The 22,297-nt window shown below is 38.9% G+C and overlaps 1 protein-coding gene across 5 annotated transcripts; it reads left to right on the top strand.

Moving 5' to 3' along the window:
- Positions 1 to 4,050: 4,050 nt before the first annotated feature.
- Positions 4,051 to 21,910, top strand: scube2 (signal peptide, CUB domain, EGF-like 2). 5 transcript variants are annotated; one of them, XM_079339190.1, is made up of 23 exons: positions 4,051 to 4,740; positions 5,202 to 5,318; positions 5,458 to 5,583; positions 5,828 to 5,962; positions 6,807 to 6,932; positions 7,055 to 7,171; positions 8,559 to 8,648; positions 9,258 to 9,374; positions 9,469 to 9,591; positions 9,900 to 10,016; positions 10,190 to 10,312; positions 10,601 to 10,717; positions 11,581 to 11,670; positions 11,818 to 11,940; positions 12,527 to 12,694; positions 13,133 to 13,336; positions 17,553 to 17,723; positions 18,392 to 18,559; positions 19,362 to 19,523; positions 19,640 to 19,837; positions 20,045 to 20,197; positions 20,312 to 20,391; positions 20,708 to 21,910. In XM_079339190.1, exons 1-23 carry the CDS (start codon positions 4,653 to 4,655, stop codon positions 20,852 to 20,854), a joined length of 3,060 nt encoding a protein of 1,019 aa, XP_079195316.1. In that variant the 5' UTR covers positions 4,051 to 4,652; the 3' UTR covers positions 20,855 to 21,910. The 5 variants fall into 5 exon arrangements, with proteins under 5 accessions (XP_079195316.1, XP_079195314.1, XP_079195315.1 ...); XM_079339188.1 differs by having other exon boundaries at positions 13,130 to 13,336; XM_079339189.1 differs by having other exon boundaries at positions 5,199 to 5,318.
- The last annotated feature ends 387 nt before the right edge of the window (positions 21,911 to 22,297 follow it).

The following is a 22,297-nucleotide window of genomic DNA, read 5'->3' as shown; positions in this document are numbered from 1 at the left end:
GCAGTTTATGCAGATTAAACTCACTTCTGTGGAGGAATTTGGTGGCATATTGCTGTTGCACTCCTGATGTAGCATATCATCTGCTAGCAAGTACTCTTAGCTGTAGAGTTTTTAAATGAACGTTTCTTGGTAGGTGAAGTGTTCAGAATTTCAATAATAGGACTGGCCTCATGTAAACCTCATTAGGGACCGAAGCACTGACCAGTGCGAAGGACCCTATTGAAACCCTTACGATTATTTTTATTCTTCTGATTTTTTTTGTTCCGTCTCTTTGGAGCCATTTTTGACAGCTTGAACGTGAATGAAAACTCATCAAAATCTCCAATGTCATCTGGTCTGGCGAAAATTTTTATATTTTTGTCATGTTGCAAAAGAAATTAGCAAAATGACTCAGTGGCGCCCCCTTCAAATTTTCAAAAGGGCCTCCCCATTGAGTTTTTTTCACCTAAATTAATAATGGCAGAAAAAGTGATTGAAAAGTGGGAGGATGGATGGAGGATTTTTACAGTTAAACAATTAACATATTTTAAGCTTTTTAAAAAAGAATTTAAAAACAATTTTTGCACAGTTAAAAACAAACAAGCTAAATGTCTTTAAATCTTTATATTTGTAAATATTGAAAGCAATTTTTGCACTTCAAAACAAAAAAGTAAAATGTAAATATTCATACATATTTTTAAAGTGTTTTTTAAAAGCATTTAAAATGTATTTAAATCATATTTGTGTAAACATTTTAAAAGCAAAATTTGAATCCTTAAAAACAGTCTTTCAATCTTGTGTTATCTGTATTTCATCAACTGTTGCAATTTCACAACCATTCAAAAGGTAAGTTTAGACTTACATTTTATTTTACTTGTCTCAGTTTAACAGTTTAGATATGCCCAGTTGGAAAAGTGTGTGTTCACAAGCACAAGTGAATACACACTTTTCCAACTGGGCATAATATCTAAACTGTTAAACTGAAAGAAGTAAAATAAAAGTACTAAATATTTGTATAGGTTTTTTTTAATGGGTTTTTCTTTAGCAAAATTTTCCTCTAAACCGGTAGCCAAAGAGAGGAAGAGCCCAGGGACGTGATGTGGGGTCAGGAGAGGTCGTGCAAAAAAATATCTGTGTACACATACAAATGTTCTTTTCTTTTTTTTCTTCTTTTTTTTTTAAAATTCAAACAATTACGATTTCCCTCAAACATGTCTGTCGCAATAGTGACACAGGAGAATGTATACAAATACACTGAATTTAAATTTTAACTATGTTTCGCCGCAACCTCTCGCATCCCTCCCTGCTCTCTGACGGTGGGACTTTTTAAATCAAACACAAAACCTTGGCACTTCTATATTAATAACTGTGTCTCAATAGTGGCATAGGAGAATGTATACAAATATAATTTATTTAAATTTTAACTGTTTTGCCAGATTGCTGGTGGAGTTTTACAAACACTCAAGTGTCATCCTTGTCCTCTCAAAGTGCAGTTAGACCACTTTGGCAGCTGTATCTGAACTAACACGTCTTGTTGATTTGGTTCAAAGGTTTTCCAAGAAGACAGATGTTGTGGTCCAGAAGAAGTCTCCTGCAGTCAACATGTCTCCATGCAACTAAAGAAACCCCCCTGACTCTAAATGGGACTTCATACATGTCAGTATGCTCTCTTTCATTTCTCTCTCCATGTGTTGTTTTGATTGTCTGACTTTGCTCCATTAAGTCACACGAGAATTGGCATTATTACATTTATAAGTTTTGCTTTTGAGTATATATTGTTTATTTCTGATTGATTATGAATATGTTGTTTCTTGTTGTTTGACAGAGTGATACTGGAATAGTGCTGCAGAGAGGAACAGTGACAAGCCATATGACAGTCATCTCTCCTTTCTACACATCCAATCAATTTATGAAGAAGATCCTCTTCCCCATATTAGTGCACTTCGAGGACATAAAATGTAATATTAGAATGAAAAATATCTTTATTACATCTGTGTTTTAAATAACTAAATTTGCAGTATTGCAAACATTGTTTATATTTACCCATATGGTCTGATATTGACAGCGACAAAGCTAGTCCGTCTCTATCGTCTCAGATGTTTTAATGTTTGGTAAGGGTCAGCTACTCAAAAGCAAGTTAAGAAATTACATTTATTGCATATTTTACGTAGTTTAAAGCAGACTCTAAGCTATTAAAAACCTTTTGAGCTGGAATCTTTGGGTCACCTTACAGTTTGTTTATTTGTTTTTGTTGTTGCAATTTGACAGTAGCAGCATTCATGTTGACATTGCCCTTACAAATAACACTAACTTAATTTTGTATTGCCTATTTTGTATATCACATTAAAGCATATTTTAGGCAGTTGTGTGTAGCCTACAGAATAATTAAGTATTCTTAGTTGCACTGATATTATAAATCTTTAAAATGCTGTTTGTAGTTCTTTTATTAGTTATAGTGCCTATCTATTGTAAACTGTGAAAAGTTGAAATAACATCAAAGTTCTTTACAGTCACCATGACCTCAGGCCCTCCGTCGTGGGTGTGGGAAGCAGAGTTTTAACAAAGTTAACAAAGTTAGATTTAAATAATAATGTGTGCAATCTGTTGCCTCAATTTTATTGAGTAGTTAATGTGCATCTCTGTTTACCGTCAACTTCTGATCCTGCTGCAAATAAGATGTAAATTGAGTCTCTAAGACTATGGAGGCCACCCTTTGTTAACCATTAATACTGGACTGAAGCTGCAGAGTGCTTTGAATGTTGTTTTATATCATGGACACAATTTAACACGTGCACTAAAAACGTGTTGAATTTTCTATTTAAATCTTGAATAAGTCACATTTTCTACACTGAATGAAAGGAGTGGAAATTCTTGTTGTTCAACAAATTGTTGTTCAATCGTGCAAGATAGGGATTATACAATGATGCTTTATTGGTGTTTGTAATACATGTTACTGGACACTTTAAGTGGCATCAGAGCGTGTTTAGTTGCAAAGTTTAGTAGAACAGCATGGTTGAAATGATTACACTCCCCTGTTCTCTGCTTTCCACCAGGTGACTTTCTATCAAGCATTGATTTAACATGACCTGGATAAATGAGATGGTGTAAGTAAGTTTATTTCTTCATGGCACATTTAGACTGACACTCATTAGTTCGATATGGCAATGACAAAACAAAGAAACAGTTTACAATATGAAATTCAGCAATAGGCCTATAAAAACTGCCCTTACAACTAAATGCTTGACTCTAAAAAAAACATCAACATTTGATCCTAATGCCGATTAAATCCAGTTTAAAACAAATGTGTTGGACTGACTTAATTTTGGCTTGACATGCCGATATAACTTGGATGTTAATGACACCTCTTAAACACAAGGTGGCGTTGTTGCTTCACCACTTCCAAACTATAAAAAATACACTTTAACTCGTGATTTTATTTACACCAGTGTAAATTCCAAAAATGATTGAACTTTAAACCTTCCAATATATTCATATAATTTGTGAATATTAGGCAATCACGTTTTCTGCCTACTGTGCAGAGTTCGGTGGAAATGGGATATACATCCAGAAAGTGTCTAAATGAATTTTTCAAGTGGAGCTCCATACAAATTCTAACATTTTCTTTTGAGTAATTTGGAGTTTTAAATGCGCCAATGTTTACATGTTTTTTGTCAATCGGTTGTTTCAGGTTTTACGGCTTTGTAAATCAATTATTGTTGCAACCTGTCTTAACTACAATTATATACAGGTCCCCCTGCATCCACATTCAATCCTTTGCAGATAATTCAAAACACAGCAGCGCCACTGTTCTTCAGCCTACTCATAATAGCACAATGTCACTCAGCTGCTGCCTCCTCCTCACCTGAACTCTCTCAGGTCTACTATCCCTCTCGTCCACCATGCTCTGTCAATGAAATACGCCTGATCCTGCCTTCACAACAGAGCCATAAATGATTAACATTAGAAAGCTACCAAAATCAACCAATTAACCATAAAGGTAGTGCGGCAGTGCAGCCTTCTGTCAATATGATCTTAAAAAATATTCAATTATATTTTGGATGGTTGGCATCATTTCTCTTTCAGGGCTCGCTAGTTAGCCAGTAGATGCATAAATTAACTTTAACTTTACAGCATTTGTGTAAAACTCTAATTGCAACTTTTCCTTTTCTCAGATCTGCGAAAATCTCTGCGTCAAAACAGACCAAAGTGCTGAGAGTTTTTCCAAAGGATTTTCGGTTCCGTGCTGTCAAAATAAAAGTCCTTCTCGCGTAATCTCAATGTAACGTTGAATGCAAGGTAGCTTTACTTCCGGTTTTGCATTGGTTATTTAGCTGACTTGACGCAGCTTTGCTTCAACAGAGTTTTTTCTATGTTCCCGTGTACGCGCGTACACTCTTTCTCGCTCTCAGGGAGACACTCACACGCACACACACACACACACACACACACACACACACACACACACACACACACACACACACACACACACACACACACACACACACAGACGCACACATACAAACACACGCACTCCCTCACTTACTCCTTTCTCTTTTCAAAGCTTCTTGTGAAACAGATAGACAGGCTAGAATGAAAATGAGGCGGACACTCGGTCACGACTTCAGTGCGTACGCGTCCTTTTGAGAAGACCTCTAAACTTGGATGATATCACCATGGGAGCTATTTGGGCTGCGAGGGACTTCTGTTTGTTTTTGCTCTTGTTAAATAGCCGCCAAAGCGCAGCTGTTCCAGAGATTCGAGGTGGGACTATAGTGAGTGTGTGTTCGTGTGTGTGTGTTGTGTTTTCTAGTCATGGAGAGTGCTACTTTACGCACGCTTTAGAGAGTGCGTTTATGTTGTTTCCGGTGGTACCTTTTTTATTCTTTATTTATTTTTTTTGGATGTTTAAAGCATTCCCGTGGAAATAATTATCCAAATAGTTATATGTTAGTAAAACAAGTTTTGTTTCCTAAGTAAATTGCATCAGAACTCATTAGATAGTTTTCACAGGAATTTTCAAATGTCCCGCTGTGGACTACTGTTTTCTTAAGGGACGTTTTTATTGCAGTGTGTCAGTGAAAAGTTTTAGACTCACCCTCTTAATTGTTAACTTACAACACAAGTAAATACTGCATCTTTGAATGTCACGCTATATTATATATTAGAATATTTGAATGTGTCTTGGTGTTTATGACTTAAAAGACCCTTTGGGATTTCAGCAGATCCATGTGCAGAGGGAAGTGATGGCTGTCACATTGATGCTATATGTCAGACTACTCAAGGCTCATACAAATGCACATGTAAAGCAGGTTTTAAAGGAGATGGAAAACACTGCGAAGGTAAGTGATTTCCTTTTTGTTGACCTGTATAATCTGAACTCATTTATTTATTAAGAATAAACATGTTCGCTTCGTTAATGTTTTGCTTTTTAATGTTGTGATCAGTGGGTGGACATTTGCTCATGTTGTTTACTTTCAGACACTGATGAATGTGACTTGGAGTACAATGGTGGCTGTGTACACGAGTGCAACAATATACCAGGCAATTATCGCTGCACTTGTTATGATGGATTTAATTTGGCACATGATGGACATAACTGTCTTGGTAAGATCAGCTTTAAAGATTTGAGTAAAATAAACTTGTGTGATTAATGGTGAAAAGTTCATGTTTATTTTGGTTTTATGTGTAGTTTTTCCACACTCACACAGCCTGCTCTTCTTAAGTACACTTTGTTTCACTTAACTCTGCAACAGTAAAACAAACACCTTTTTATTTGATTTAATGCAGTGATTTGAACAAATTCTTTGTTAACACTGGTAATTAATTGAACTTATTCCCTGTTTTGTAGATGTGGATGAATGCAAGTTCAATAATGGTGGGTGCCAACACACTTGTGTCAACACTATGGGCAGCTATGAATGCCGCTGCAAAGAGGGCTTCTTCCTGAGTGACAACCAGCATACATGCATCCACCGCTCTGTGGGTGAGTGACCACAACATGCAAGCTTGTTCTGTAATCGGCAGCTGTAGCTTGACAACAAAGATTTTAAGCACCTGAAATAAATCTCAGGATAGTTAAAAATTATTTAGTCATTAAAAAATGTTTGATGGAAAGTGAGACTTTAACAATGTCACGGTTCAGTTCTATCAACAGTTCATATATAGTAAAAATATTAGATGTGTATTATTTGTGTGTTTGTGATTGTTTATTGTATAAAATTGTCAAACAAAAAGTCTGAGAATAATTGAGAAAATCGCTTCAATATTCATAAACAAATTGAAGATTGATGGCACAATGAAGGGTGACAGGTTCAAGCTGGCCTCTGTCACAGAGCCTTTATCTGCAGTAGCCACATGCTGTGGGAAAAGGATCCCTGTGTCCCAGGGAACAAAATAAGTTAATAACTGCAACGCTCAGATCTATGTGCCCTGTGTCACAGATTAGTCTGAGGAGCCTCTGTATTGTCTTCTTGACTGAAGTTAACTAAATGCGAGTACTTTCCGCTCCATCAGCTCATGACAACCCTTTATAATCCTGCAGACCTGTCCACTCAGCTGTGACCCATCTTTATAAACGCTGCTTCATCGCATCTTATTGCAGCCCAAGTAAAGAACGTTGCAGAAACTTATTTTCAGGGAACCTTTAAGACACTTTTCCTGTGATTGAAAGAGTCTTTTTATTCCCTCTTACAAGCATGAGTGATGATTTTTTAATTGCATAAGGCTTGAGAACAATCAGTCTTTGCAGTATGTCTGCCTTTGTGTGGAACCAGTCAGTCACTGTAGGACAGTTTCATCGTCCATTTCTTTCCCTTTTTTTATCCCAGAGGGCCTCAACTGTATGAATAAGGAACACGGCTGCGCCCACATCTGCAAAGAGACACCCAAAGGGGGTGTGGCCTGTGAATGTCGTCCAGGATTCGAGCTGGCCCGGAATCAGAGAGGTTGCATCCGTACGTACTTCACAGCATTACGCTAAACTCACACCACAACACAACCTTGTTGCACTTATACTGTAAACCAGTGTGTTGTGCTGATCAAATGCCTTATGGATGCAATGTTGTTGACCCTGCAGTAACTTGTAACCATGGCAATGGAGGCTGCCAGCACACCTGTGAGGACACAGAGAGCGGCCCCATATGCAGGTGTCATATCAGGTACACACTGCAACCTGACAAGAGGTCGTGTGTAGGTAAGACAGTAAAAAAAAGTTTGTGAACTTTAAAACAGAGAATGTAAAACATTGTAAGACGTGTCAAACCTCTTTATGTTGAGCACTAATACAATTCTTGAACATGTTCTGTCATCTTTAATATTGTGACATCCACTTTTAAAACTGCCTTTTAAGAAGATGACTTACCCTCTGATGAGTCTATACAATATGGCTCTCTTACAAAGGACCTGCCAGTAGTAGTCTGTGAGTGTTCTTAATCATCAAGATCACAGTAATTCAAAGTTTAATAGAAAAACAACTGGACTTCTCAGAAGCAAATTGTGTTGAAGAACTTTCTCCAAATCATGTTGCCTTTTGGACTAAACTTTGCACGACCTGCCAGTAGTTGTTTAAAACATACCTCCATATTCAAAATGACTGAAAATAAAGATACCAAACATGATACACTTCTCCAATAATCATTTTTGATTTATGTATATTAAATAAAACACAAAAAATTAAAGTGTAAAAAAAAAAAAAAAAAGCTGTCATTCCAGACATTCAGACCTGTGGAGTGAATGGAGTACTAAGCAAGTAATGGGGTTGAAAGGTCTTGGGATAGTTATTAAGTAGGTCTTGAGTTAAGGTAGTCTTTGTTTTGAGGCCAGTAGAAGTTTATTTTGATATTTTTTTATTTTGAGGTTCAATGAGGAGCTGAAACAAGCCTGTTTTGTATATCATGCTATCATGCTATACGTGGCTATGAAAGTATTTTTTCTAGTTCTGTTTCGTATGTCTTGTTGCATGAACAACACCTATCCATCTGTGTTAGATTGTTAACGTTATAATATATGCATAGAAACCAGGGGAATGAGGGAGGTAGGATTATTTTTTTGGCTTCTTTTTCCTGACATCAAATTCTGTCAATGTTGTGCCTTTTGTAAAATATATAACAAAACAAGGAGTCCACATACCACGCACGAGCAGCCGACAGTGTAATGCTCTTTATTTTTTAGTATCGTGATGTTATCGTGATGGAAAAAGGGAAACACATTAACTGGAAACATCTCTCTATGTCAGTTCTCCTGTTAGGCAGTGTGCATTTTTCCACACAATGGTTCTGTGGGATAAAGATCAGACATTGGGTAATGTCCCTCCAGCAGCAGTGTGTGTGAGGTCTAGATGTAGCACTGCGATGTTGTCTTCAGATTCACTTTTATAATCTGATATGTTATCTGACGAACACCAAGCTGCTACAAGCTGAATATCTCAAGTGTAAACATGCATCTGGTTACTGAAAGGGGATCTACACAAACAGAGCTGATGCCAGTAGAAAGATCACGCCTATGAATGTGTTCATTTTAGACTGTATTGAATTTGTACATCTACTCCTATTCTGTCAATGATTTGTTATTTTGCGTCATAGAACGAGATGAAGCCACAATGGAGTCTGCAGACCACAACTCAACATCGTTTACTGAGGTGGACAAAAGGGTCAAACGGAGACTCCTAATGGGTAATAATAATGCTAAATTCTAACAGCCTGTGTTTAATGCACATGCTGCATGACAGAGAACCACTTAGGGATATTATACAGGAGAGAGGACCAATCTCTCGTCAGCCTATGCATTCCTCAGACTTTAGAGCAAACTGTGAAATGACTACGGACTCGCTGTCTCACCCTCAGCTTCCCTCCTGAAAAATATGCATTTGTGACAGTGTGATACATTTCACGTTATCCTTCTACTTGGGATGGGCAGGTCGTAAATCTTTTCTTATATGGTGTCAGTTTAGGAGTTTTTGATCACATGATTCCAGTAAAAATGTTTGTCTTCGGCTGTTTGCTAAGATCATAGTCAGAACATGTCCAGTAATACAGAAAAATAACTTTTGTTTAGGTAAGCTTTCATGTCAATATATCAGCCTTTGTATGAGTGACAACATTTATTTTTCGTGTATTTAAGTGTTCAAAGCATCTTACACAATGATTCTGCTTTGTAGTCCAGCTGCTTTAAGAGCACCATGTTAAAAAAAAAAATCAATGCTCTGTTTAACTTGGGATGTAGCATGTAACGTTGAGATATAAAGTGCCATTTTTCATTCACATTGTGTGTTTTGATTTCAGAAACCTGTGCTGTGAACAATGGGGGTTGTGACTGTACCTGTAAAGACACATCCACAGGTGTTCGCTGCAGCTGCCCCGTTGGCTTCACACTGCAGACGGACGGAAAAACCTGCAAAGGTCAGACTTCCAGTCCTAAAAAATATATTACACAGAGAAGAAAAAGGATCGAGATTTTTCATGGATATGATCAAGTATATTTTGTATCCTACAGATATTGATGAATGTGAGCTCCACAATGGTGGGTGTGAACACTTCTGCAGGAACACCATTGGCAGCTTTGAGTGCAACTGCCGGAAAGGCTTCAAGCTGCTGACGGACGAGCGTTCTTGTCAAGGTATAAAAGCTCCCTAATTGTTTGATTCAATGGGATCTATCCACAGATATCTCAGAGAAAATTTTAGATGTATAAATTAGGTGAAAGGGGGTGTTTCAGCACAGCTTTTTCAGTAACTCCTTTTTTTTATTTCAAGTATGAAAAAGTTAACATGTACAGTACCTCTGATTTATAAGACATGCCAGATGGCTCTCTGTGGGGGAGTTCATGATCAAAAACTAGCATTTCTTTCTGGTTGGAAAATCCCTCCTGATGAAGAGTACAACTGACTGCCCTGCTATTATATCTTCTGTTCATTTTGATTACAGATATAGATGAGTGTTATTTTGAGCGCACATGTGATCACACATGTGTGAACTCCCCTGGTGGTTTTCAGTGTCTGTGCAACAAAGGCTACACCATGTATGGACTGGCCCACTGCGGAGGTGAGTCTACAAAGAAAGGAGGGAGCTTCATGGGACAATTTGAGCTCAACATCTATATTTCACTTAAACATGGATTTAGATTAAAATTCTACAAATGCACATGCTTCTTGATTTGTAGTAATTATTCAGCCTGTGTTATTAATGAAAATGACTTTTCTATTTTCTCCTGTCAGATATAAATGAATGCAGTGTAAACAATGGTGGTTGCGAGCAGGGTTGTGAGAACACCATGGGCGGATTTGAATGCGTTTGCCATTCTGGCTTTAAGCTACACTGGAACAAAAAGGACTGCATTGGTAAGCCAGTGCCTCTTCCTATATGAGAGGCAGATGAAATGCGTGTGTGCTATTCCCATTTTTGACACAAAACATAGGGGACAAAAACAGGAGATACTTTGAATTCTGTTCTCTTTTTTCTCTTTAATTCTCTGTCACTTGGTTTTCTTATGCTTCAGTGAAACATCCCGAAAAGATATGAATCTTTTGGTGCTGGAAGATGTTGGACTTACCTTGTTGGCCTTTTCACCTTGTTGCAATCAATAGTGTTCCCTTTTACCTTGGAGTTTTGTTTTGATTTCTATCTAGAGGCTGAGGGTTTACCACCAGCAAAACAAACATCTAAACCTACCTTGAACTGTAGTAAGCAGGAGGGAGGGGACCGCTGCTTCCTGACATGCCAGTCTCAAGTCCACATCAGCAGTGGTGAGTTTGGTTCTTCATCTCAGTATGACATCATTTAATGACCATGATGGGCACAGTTATAGCGACACCTCCCTGTGAACTGTGCTGTAGGGGAAGCAACTTGGCTTTTCATCAGCACGTCTAAGTGTTTCAGGGCTTGCACACCTTGCAGTTAACACCTGTGCGCTTCATTTCATTTACCAAGATTCAGCTGCCAATTATTGTACAAACACTAGAATGTGTGTACCATAGGAGTCAGTCAAATGAATCCAGCTTTTGTTCACTAAACATGAAACACTAAGCTGTTTCTTCACTGTTCTTCTCTATCTTGCTAAACTATTTAAATTCTGTAATAACTCTATCAGCACTGTTTGTATTCTGGGTTATAGTTAGGGTCAGGCAGCTCCTGACCTCCACCAGATCATTTCTGCGACATGACCCGCCCTTACTCTGCCTCTAATTGGTTATTGGTACGCATTGCCTTTCATTGATTTGGTTAGATTATGACATAAGGACAGATGATTTGATATGAATAATATCTAGGTACGTAAAACCGAGGCAGGATAAGGCCCCGCATTCAGCAAGTAAGAACGCATATTAGAGAGAGAAAAATAAAAAGGAGCAATTGAATGTGAAACATTCTGTTTAGAGTGGCCATTTGAAGATGCTCAATTGCCTGACTCACACGGTCAATGCTTGAGACTCTGCAGCGCTGAATAAGTCATTAGGTCATGCTATTCTAGATCTGATTGTGTGTCATCATCAGCCTACAGGGAAACTTTTCTTGTTCCTACTTGCCGCCTGTTTGCTCTCTCTTACTTGGCTTTTGTGGCCTTAACTTTTGTCTGTGTTGGTCTGTGTGTCATGGCCTCTCGTGTTTGCAGGGACGGAGGATTCGTACACGGTGACCTGTGGAATGCCTCTGCCCTGCCTGGTTGAAGCACAAAAGAACAGCAGTGGCTTTCAATGCTTAGGCAAGTCCAAAACATCACAGATTAACATCCATCTTTCTGCTCTGCCCTACTAAACACTAACTGAGGAACAGCTCTGGCTTTACTTCTCAGCTGATAAATACTGTGTGTAGATGAAAAATGACATTTTTTTTTTCCTTTTTCCCACAGGTCCAGAAATGGCAAATGTTACACGCATTAAAACCACAGCCACTTTTAAGTCCGGCTCTGCAAAATGCAACTTAAAACGAAGTCATGAGAAACTAAAAGAGAGCTTGAACTCAGCTCAATCAGGTACAGAGGTTGCTCAACAACAAGAAGCACAACACAGCCTCCAAACACAAGACTGAGATCAGACAGACAAGGATTACATTTACAAACTCCTTGTTGCTGGTTAAAAACATTTAGGATTTACCCAGAGCTGCCAGCATTTAAAGCTGCAAACTTTAGAAGATAAAGCAGACCTCAGAGTCAAAGTAAACCAAAAACCAGAGGCGAATGTGAAAGAAATTTTGGGCAAAGTGATGTGGTTTTGAATGTCTCAGTACAGCACTTTGTCTGGCAGTGACAGGGGAGGATGTAATTAGCCATAGCATGCCTTGCAGTTGGTTCTGACTGAGCCATCAATCAAATGGGTTTCCGATTGTAGGATTATTTTGCTTCTCCAAATGGTTGTGATGTTAACATCCCTCACAATTGCTGAAAAGGCACAGAAGTGTTTCCAATGAAGTAAAAGGACACAAAAAATGACACAAACTCCTTTTTTATAAGCTTTTTGATCGACACTACTGAAAAGTTACCAAATAAACTAATGTAAGGTTTTGTTTTCTGTAATGCTGTCCAAGTTTTTCTTTAACATTTGTGCAATTTTGTTTGTTAGATAGCAGGTTCTTCTTCACTGAAAATGTTCAGTTCAGCTACGTGAGCCTGCGCTGCACCTCATCTGGACAGCGAACGCGCAGCCGTCACGGAAGGAAAGCCGGTGAGGAGGACGGCACGTCGATAACAGCTGAGTTTGAGCTGGATGTGAACCTAGAGGAGGTAACAGGTTGGTCTCTGCGCTTCCTGTCTGTCTGTCTGTCTGTCTGTCTGTCTGTCTGTCTGTCTGTCTGTCTGTCTGTCTGTCTGTCTGTCTGTCTGTCTGTCTGTCTGTCTGTCTGTCTGTCTGTCTGCTTGCCTGGGACCTTTATTTCTCATCCTCTATCTTTCTTTGTTTCTTTTCTATTCTCAACCGCTTTTGTTCATCACTAAACAAACCACACTGTTAAAGTATCTCCTGTTTTGACTCGGCTATGGTGGTGGGCTCTGGGTTGAGACTCTGAATCAATGCGTTTATAAGTGGTGGCCTAGATCACTCTTACCCTTACTCAATGGTGGATTTGTGTGTCTCGTTATGCATGTGAGCGTCCAGGTAGAAGTACAGTTAAAGCTAGATGAGCCTTTTTGCAATGGAAACAGTTGTGGTATCAAGTGCCTTTCTCAGCAGAGAGCTGTGATCTGAACTGTGTGCGCCGACGCTCAGAGAAGAGGCTCAGGAAGACAATCCGGACCCTGAGGAAGTCCATCAACCGGGAACAGTTCCACCTCCACTTTGCCGGGTCTGACTACGAGCTAAGCAAGACACTGGGCCAGCCAGCAGAGCTGCCAGGACACTGTGGAGGAGGACAGGTGCTGGTGGGCAGAAAATGTGGTGAGTTATTCAATGCAGTGTCAGGAGTTAACCTTTTCAGCCAGGTATAACTGCTGATGTAAATATTGATGCTTTTTATCAATTGTCAAGCAAACTGCTTTTATTGCAGTGCACATTAGGGCTTTTATAGCTTTGACTGGAGTCCATACAAACAGTAGGCTCCTAGCTTTTTCTCTAAGCAATTGAAATGGTCCATCCAAGTGAGATATATTTAGACAAGCTGCTTTAATGGTTAGATTTGGAACAGGTGTTGGCCAGATGAGTGCCTTTTTTGGTTTTCAGACATGCTGTAATGAGCTAGTTGGAGGGGAGAGTGGGCTTGCATGGAAGAACAGAGACTCTGTTGTTGAAATTATCCAGCTTCTACGGATAAGAGTGTAACGTGGGGGCTGATGGCAGCTCTCCTGGTAGCTGTTGCCTCTCGCTCGGGTTTTATATACAACCTGAAATGGAGAAAATGTTCATTAAATAAGACCGCACACTGTCAGCGTTGGAGAGCTTGAAGGCTGGCATGTGCGTTCTCTGGCTTTTGGGACCCTGCGCCCCTAATTTCGGGCCTCACAGTAAGTTTTCTGCCTGCTGAGCGCCGCTTTAATATCAGTGAGAGGAAAGTGCTGCCTTTCGTCTGTGGATATGTCTAAATATTTATTCAAATGGTATGCTTTTTGTTCACTATTTGTGCATGTCTATCACAAATGATGAAGATGTTTGAATCTGAAGGCCGATCCTGAGATGTAGTTTTTAAAAATCCCTTTAACCAGAGAGGATATTTAAGCTGAAGCAATTACTTGTCTGTGGTTTCTTGAGATAAAGTTAGTTTGAATAAAAACCTGCAGCTTAACGTCGAGTGTATCTCCATGCAACTCAACATTTTCCTCCTCTATATCAGCATCAAAGTTAGTTTTGCTGCCGAGCCGTGCCACCTTGACTCAAACCCCAAACTGCTCCTGTTCTTTCCTCCTATGTCTCAGTAACTCAGCTCCTGAGTGTGTTGATTTCTTAACTCCCCCGCTATGCTTTCAGGTCAACATTAAGCAGTCTATTGGCCATGGCAGGGGTGTAGACATGTAATTTGGAAGAGGAGTGGATGGGGGAGCTGAAAGGCATTCTTCTTAACCTCCAGCTCTTTAAAGGAGCTATATTTTCCCCCTCCTCCTCCCCCACCTCCCGCTCTGGCTTAGCTCGGAGTGCAGTTTAGCCCTATTCAGTTTGCCCACTCCATTGAAAAGCCCATTTGGGACTTGTTCTCGCTGCCTCAGATGGATGACAACACAGGCTCTTGTGCATTTGGAAAAAATTATGCATCCTGCTCAGTGCTGCTCTATTGAAAGTGTTTCTCCTCTAACTTTGACGCTTTGGTTGCTGGTCAGGTCGGTTTGAATTCCAGGATGCTTGACTTAAATTGAGGCTTATGGGATTATGAAGTTAATTAATTATGCAAATATTCATTTTTTTAAATGTATATTTGTAATGTTGGTTTTCACGTGACTGCATCCCAACACATTGATCTGAAAGTAAGACCAGAGCAAACATGTTAACATGAACGACCCAAACTGCTGTTCTCGGTGCGTGTCCACGTTTATTTGACCGCTCAAGTTGACTTGTTTGCATGTTTGTGTTAACATTGAAGATGTTTAGGAAGTGCTCTTGATTCAAAATGGCAGTTTGAGTGCTGTGTCCCCCCTGCCCCCCAACTGGGGCCACTTTGCATGACCCCCAGCCACTAAACTGCTAAAGAGAATTGACTTCAGCCACACCATGGGAATCAATTAGCATCAGTTGTTTGGGCCTCGGCTTGATAGGCGCGAGCAGTGATTGGGCCGAGCAGAATGGGGGGATTCAGAAACCTGACCCCTTTTATTGGGTTCAGCTCCTTACCACTGTGATACCGTGGTGTTTTCCTATGTCATCAAGTAGCCACAGACTTGGGAGTTGAATAGAGGTGAAAGGTCTTTTAAACCTCTTTGGGGCCATCAATTCGAGGACTCTATAGAAGCGTTCTTTGCATTTGAAAGGCTTCAAGGTTTTTTCTCTCTTTCACTCTCACTCTCTCTCTTCTCGCACTGCTTCCCTCTGTCAAATAAAAGCTGTTAGAGGACAATGCAATGATGGCTCCTCATGGTCTTTCAGAGTAAACAATGGGTTTCAAAAAATGAACTGCTCTTGAGAGAATTACATTTTCTTTCATTGGAGGAAAATCGAACAATTTGCTGAGCCGCATAGAATGGATTCACATTAAAGCTTTTGTGTGTTGAGTTTCCAGAGACTGTGGTTTCTCTACTTACAGGCGGCTTAAACTCAGGCACATTTTGTGCTAAACGCCAGTGATTTAATTGATTTATTCTTGTGTGAGATCAGCCTCAATTTTCTACTGAACTTCTGAAGAACATCAGACAGACGCAGTAATTCCCAAATTAATAACAGGCATCACTCTGTGTGGGAGGAACCAAAGCAAAAGTGCTTTCTGCTCCCTTTAATCAAGACTTTGCACTTTTGTGAGATAAGACGGAAATGTTCTCTTTGATTTGCTCGTGTGCTTGCTTTTAAGAGAGGTGAGGTTGCTTACGGTGGTGGAAATGTTCCTCCCTAATGCGCGGCTATAATGTGTATAAAGTATCAAGACGTCTGAGATGTAGTTACAGGGGCAGCTGTGGAGAGGTTGGGCTTTTGTCTGTTTTAACACTTTTAATGGACTGCAAATGTAATTCAAATAGCTGAATATCACCTTGTATTTAACTGCATTCATTTTTCTTGATGTGTTTTTGCTCACACTTCATTTGATAGTGTTGCTTTAATAATCATTATACAATTAAGTAACAGCACTGTTTCACTTTTTTGTTAGGAACATATTCAATTTGACCTTAAATCTATGATTGTTATTACCAAAGCACATTTCTTTTATTTCACGCTTTCCTTTATGACCAGCTCAAAGTCTACTTTACCTCCGCTTGAGTCCAGCTAGTTTGATTCAAATATTTCACTTATGAACGCTGAAGTCACAACACAAGATCTAACAGGAGCTATTAAATAGTCTTTATTTTTAGTTTCAGTAACGTTGACATCATGAATCAGGCTAAAAAAAAGTCATAAAACGGCCAGAAAAACATGCCTAACGTTCCACATAAACATTTTAGATGCATGCTGTGTCTTTCTTGCAGTCAGATCAGTATGAGACACTTCACTGTATTTCAGGATTATTGACATAGTTTGTCTTCTTTACAGAAAACATTTGACTTAAGACAATAAGATTCATTCTTTGAAGCCTAAACCTAAATCTGGTCAATCTAAATTTCGTCCTTCTGGTTCACAATTAAGATGTCATTTATTCCAATACATGCTTTTATCATGTTAAACAGTTTTCCAAACACAACTATCCCCGTGCCTGGTGAAGATTTACGGCTCGTCTATTAAAAGCCGTAATTCTTATTTCCAGCTTTCACTGAAGTTTATAAATGCGTTCATATGTATGTGTGAGTAATGTAAATGATTTTGGCAGCATCACATAGCATGATTTATATGTTAAATCACTGGATGAGTGTTTTTTTTCTACAGCAGTAGAGTTACTTATGCTGACATGTAACAGTCGGATGACAAAAACACTTTGTGGATTTATTAAACCCTGAATCCCTATTGAACGTTTATGCTGTCTTTGAAGAACACTGATTCCTGAAATGTTCATGACATGTTGATAATGACAAGTTGATAAACTGACGAGGCTCAGCTAGCGTTTGATGTGTTAAGGACGCTGTTAACCGTGTTTATTCATTTCAAGTGTGTACACGGTGCTGTTTGATTACACTTAAGAGGCAGCTGATGAAGTCTAGGTTACTTTAATTTCATGATTTTTTTTATGCAACTGAACCACTGTTGTTAGAGTGTAAATCAACACTGTGGTTAGGACTGTTTCATTATGTGTAGCCACGGGCCGGTCTGTTCTATTTGGTGATTCATGTCTGTCTGGTTTTTTGGAGGTAAGCTTTACATGACTCAGACTTTTCTACAAAAACAGTAATGATGTATAATAAAAGTTCAGGAAAAAAACAAAGTCTTTTGGTTGAGGGAAATGTCTAATTTCACCTTCTTGAATTAATAATGTTGGTAGTCTGATCCAAATTAGTCATTTCAGAGAAAAACATGTCCAATAAAGAAAATCATAATTTCTTATTAATGTGACAACAAACTTAATCTTGCATCTCGTGTTTTTCACTCCTGTCAGTGAGCTGCCATGTCGGGACTTACTTTGACCGGGATCAGGGCAGGTGTGTGTTGTGTCCTGCTGGAACATATCAGGATGAGGAGGGACAGATGTCCTGTGAGGTCTGCCCTGGACCTGAAGGAAGAGACATCTCTAAGGTGGTTGGAGCTCGAAACATGTCCGAGTGTGGGGGTAAGACTGTCAAGTCTATAATCTGTTATTGTATTGTGAACTCTTGCACTTCTCTTTAAATGCATCCTTGGAGGGAGTCTAAAATCTGTATAAAGTAACAAACCAAATCAGCAGAAGAAATATAAGCACGCATGGAAACAACATGTTATGTTTTGTGTACATGAGCCACACAGGAAGCAATGAAGCCATGATAAAGATCTCTCCCCGACAGATGTTCTGCTTTGTGTAAAGCCAAAGAAGCTTGAGCTTAGATGTTGAAGATGTATTTTAATTCAAACAGTGAACACGCTTCTTTCAGACTGAAATAGAAGGCTGAAAGAGCCAGCATGTTTTTGTCTCCTCCCGAGCTGTTATCAGAGTCACTTTGTGGCTGAACCCCGGATCCCATCTCCTCTGTCAGACTAAACAACAGGAGTTATCGGCTAACTCCCACTCGCCCAGTTTGTATTAGTCATGTGTGTGAGAGGTACTGCACTGAGAGACTATACATGTTTCATTAAGATGGGAATGTAAAGAGTCTTTTCTCTTATATAACACATAAGATAATACAAAAAAACTTAAAATAAACTAACCAAAGTGGTGCAGCGCTACAAGGTCTGTAGGAGAGATAAAATGCTGCTATGTGTGTGAAGGTTCTCCCTCTGAATACACTCAATGTTTGTGCTCAGGTCAGTGTCCCCCTGGACAGTACTCTCATGACGGCTTCGTTCCCTGCCTGCCTTGTCCTCTGGGAACGTACCAGCCAGAAGTAGGACGCACCTCCTGCTTCCCTTGTGGAGGAAACCTGGTCACCAAACGCAGTGAAGCTGTCACCTTTCAAGAGTGTGAGACCAAAGGTGACAAAGTCATGAATTAAATTGTTGTAAAAGTTTAGTTTAGTTTCACATGTGGCAGTAAGAACTTAGGAGGTTTAATGATTTCTTTACAGCTGACAATGTTAATACAAACCTGTCAATCCTAATAGATATTAAATGTTTGTTAAACTGTTAAATTATGATTATTTGTATTATTTAAATCTTTATCACCCTCGTCACACTAGAATTGCAGAGTCAGAGGAGCTGATGCAGGTGCTGACAGGAACTCTGCTGCCCTCTGCAGCAGTTTTAGTGTCTTTGCATTTAACAGCACAAGTGTTCTATTTTTTTAATATGCGCCTCCTATTGTAGAGAACAACCTTCAATGATCTATGTGCAAGAGTTTAGATTCAAGCCTCTTGACAGTGCATTGTTTGTACAATCTAATTGGTTGAGAAGGTTTTTAAGTATATGGATGGCAGTAAAATACATTTTGCTCCCTTTTAAGTTGTTATTTTTAATGTTAAGACTCTGCAATATTTCTAGCACAGTGGTCCTTTAAAAAAAAACCAAAAAAACATTTGTATGTTTGACCTTTAGAGAATTTAACTAGCAGATAAATAAGGACGTAAACAAAGAATCATTAAAGATCAAGCCCTCCCCGTGAATTTATTTGTGCGCCTTGTTGGTATTGCCTTCAAAATGTTAGTTTATTGTCTTGTGTGTTTTCTAAATACCCCCAGGACTTTACATATTTGAAGTTATAATCATTATCAACCCATAGTGAACCTTGTTTGCATCATATGAATTTACAGTCTTTGATCTGTTTCCCCTGCTCCTGCAGTCCAGTGCTCTCCAGGACATTACTACAACACCAGCACACACCGCTGCATCCGTTGTCCCATTGGCACATATCAAGGAGAGTTCGGGCAGAACTACTGTGTGGCATGCCCTGGAAATACCACTACAGACTTTGATGGCTCCACTAATTTCATGCAATGCAAAAGTATGTTTGTGTTAACAATGAACAGCTACTGAATGAAATACATTTCCAACCAATTCACCTTGCTGCTCCAAGAACAAAACAACTTATTTGACACTCTGATCTATAAACCATCACAGATCGACATTGTGGAGGAGAGCTGGGAGATTTTACCGGCTACATTGAGTCCCCAAACTACCCGGGCAACTACCCAGCCAATATCGAGTGCACCTGGACCATTAACCCACCACCCAAACGCAGAATCCTAATTTTTGTCCCAGAAATCTTCCTGCCCATTGAGGATGAATGTGGAGACTACTTAGTGATGAGAAAAAGCTGTAAGTTTCACTAGTACAGTTATTTTTGTCTATTATTACTATTTCTTTCAGGTTTCTTATTTGTTTTGGTTTGGTATGCTTAGGCTCAGAGCATTTTTTGTGTTAGGCACAGAAAAAAACGTGTTTTTTCTCATGTGTCTTACTGACGTTGCAGTGGATCACATATGCATTTATTTTTTCTTGTTTTACTAAATCTTCATTTCACAGCTTTATCCAACTCTGTGACAACCTACGAGACATGTCAGACTTACGAACGTCCCATCGCTTTTACCTCCCGCTCAAAGAGGCTCTGGATACAATTTAGGTCCAACGAGGGAAACAGTGGGAAAGGCTTCCAAGTCCCATATGTGACATATGATGGTAAAAAAAATGATATGAGATTTCTTGCTGCAGACACAACCACTACAGTGTCCTGTGCAGATTTGATGTCATTTGTTGAATTAATAAAATCATTTTGAATTTTTTGTGTTAAAGAGGACTACCAAGAGCTGATAGAAGACATTGTTAGAGATGGACGATTATACGCTTCAGAGAATCACCAGGAAATTCTAAAGGTATGTTGTGACAAATATTTCCCATGAAGCACTTTTCATGTCTCGGTTGTAGGTATTTTGCATTCCACTTTGATTTTTTTAATAGATTAAAACATCCAACTGATTGTTTCTCTTAAAAGCATTTATAATAAAGTTCAATTTGTGATTTTTATTTGATGTGGATAAGTATCTGCAATCCAACTACATTGTTAATTTCAATGATTCAGTATCCGAAAGCGCCCTCTTTTGGTGACTTGTGGAAATGCAAGCTGCTGTTGCTCACATTTGCTTTTAAATGTTTATTCTTGTCCATTAATTGAATTCCTTTTTCACATAGGACAAGAAACTCATGAAGGCGTTGTTTGATGTGCTGGCTCACCCACAGAACTTCTTCAACTACACAGCACAAGAATCCCGAGAAATGTTCCCAAAATCCTTCATCCGCTTCCTGCGCTCCAAAGTCCTGAGATTCCTTCGCCCTTAGGATGTCCATGCCTAATTATTGGATATTTCCTGAAAAGCTAGATCAGATACCGGCCAAAGTATCTGTTTAACCCACTGACCATGTTTAAAAATATTCTGTAGTTATCTTTATCTGTTTTTACATGGAGTGATACTAGAAGGGACTTCAACAGACCCTGAGGAGAAAGTGGGCAAGTCAAGCAATTGAACTTATTACTGGAGCTTTAAGAGGAAGAACATTTTTCAGAAAAAGTGATATATGTTGCAAACAGCACTGGTATCCTCATGAGGGGGTCTGGCTCTCTTCACTTTGTGTGGAGATATGTGTTTACATGTCTTAATTAGCAACAGAAGAATTGTGATGACTTAACACGTTCCTTTCAACTTTCAACTCAACATTTCAGAATGTAAATTTGAATATTCTTGATTGAAAAGCAAATATGGTAGCAAAACAGATACTGTCAGTGATGCTGTAAATAGAGTGGGTATCTGCAGTAATCTTAACATAGACTATTTTTTCCGAGTAGAGGTTAATCAACAGAAATACTGCGAAAAGAAACAAATATAGCACACTTTTTCTCTTGGTAACATTAGCACTACTAAAGAAGTAGTGGCACCACAAAGCAATTATTCTGATAAATGTTTTGTATATGATGTAAAAAGTTTAGGGGAAATGCTCATGTAATGTAGGTCACCTACATGGATTTTTGTCAGCAAAACATTGCTGCTTTAGCTGGTGTCCAATGTATTTGATTACTAAGGGTGTGTGACTGACTACTTCTGCCCTGGAGAAATGTTTAATTTTCCAAATGTTTTGCAGTCGAACAAGTAAGCATCAAAACATTGCACATTGCAATATTGTGAACTAGCAACCAAAGACAACCGTTAGTTCTGCAAACAGTGCAGAAAATGGAGGGAGATGTGATTTTAGTGACTGAATATTTCAAAAAATTGATCCCTAAAATGCCAGAAAAGTCCTGTAAAATAGAAACTGAGCTATTCGCCTGTCTTAGATGACATATATATTTTTGTATGGTTTTGTACATCCAATATACTGTAAATAAAGATAGGACACTTATTTTGTTTTGGATTTCCTTTTGCATATTTTAATTCCTTTTTGATAAAGCAAAATCTTTGGTTTTTGGCACTGCATTCATATACACAGATGCGTCTGTCATAATCACATTGCATGATAGCTTCAATAAAGCAGTTTTAATGAAAACACCTCTTAGAAAGACAGCATTTAGAGACGATCTCCATTGCCATTCTCTGATGCAATATGACGCTTTTTGCATCACATGAAGAAAACTTTCAAGGAAAGACAAACATATTTTTCTCTTCTCCGGGCAAAATGAGGGCTGGATTCACAACCATTCAACACTACTACCATGTTTCTAATGATACACAGCTTCATGTAAATGGGTGAAGTATCCCTTTAAGCTGAAAAAGAAACTATGGCATTAAA

This window comes from Symphodus melops (assembly GCF_947650265.1).
Source record: "Symphodus melops genome assembly, chromosome: 3".
Classification (NCBI taxonomy): Eukaryota; Metazoa; Chordata; class Actinopteri; order Labriformes; family Labridae; genus Symphodus; species Symphodus melops.
The sequence above is the reverse complement of the archived record's forward strand: the minus strand, read 5'-3'. Positions and strand labels throughout refer to the sequence as shown.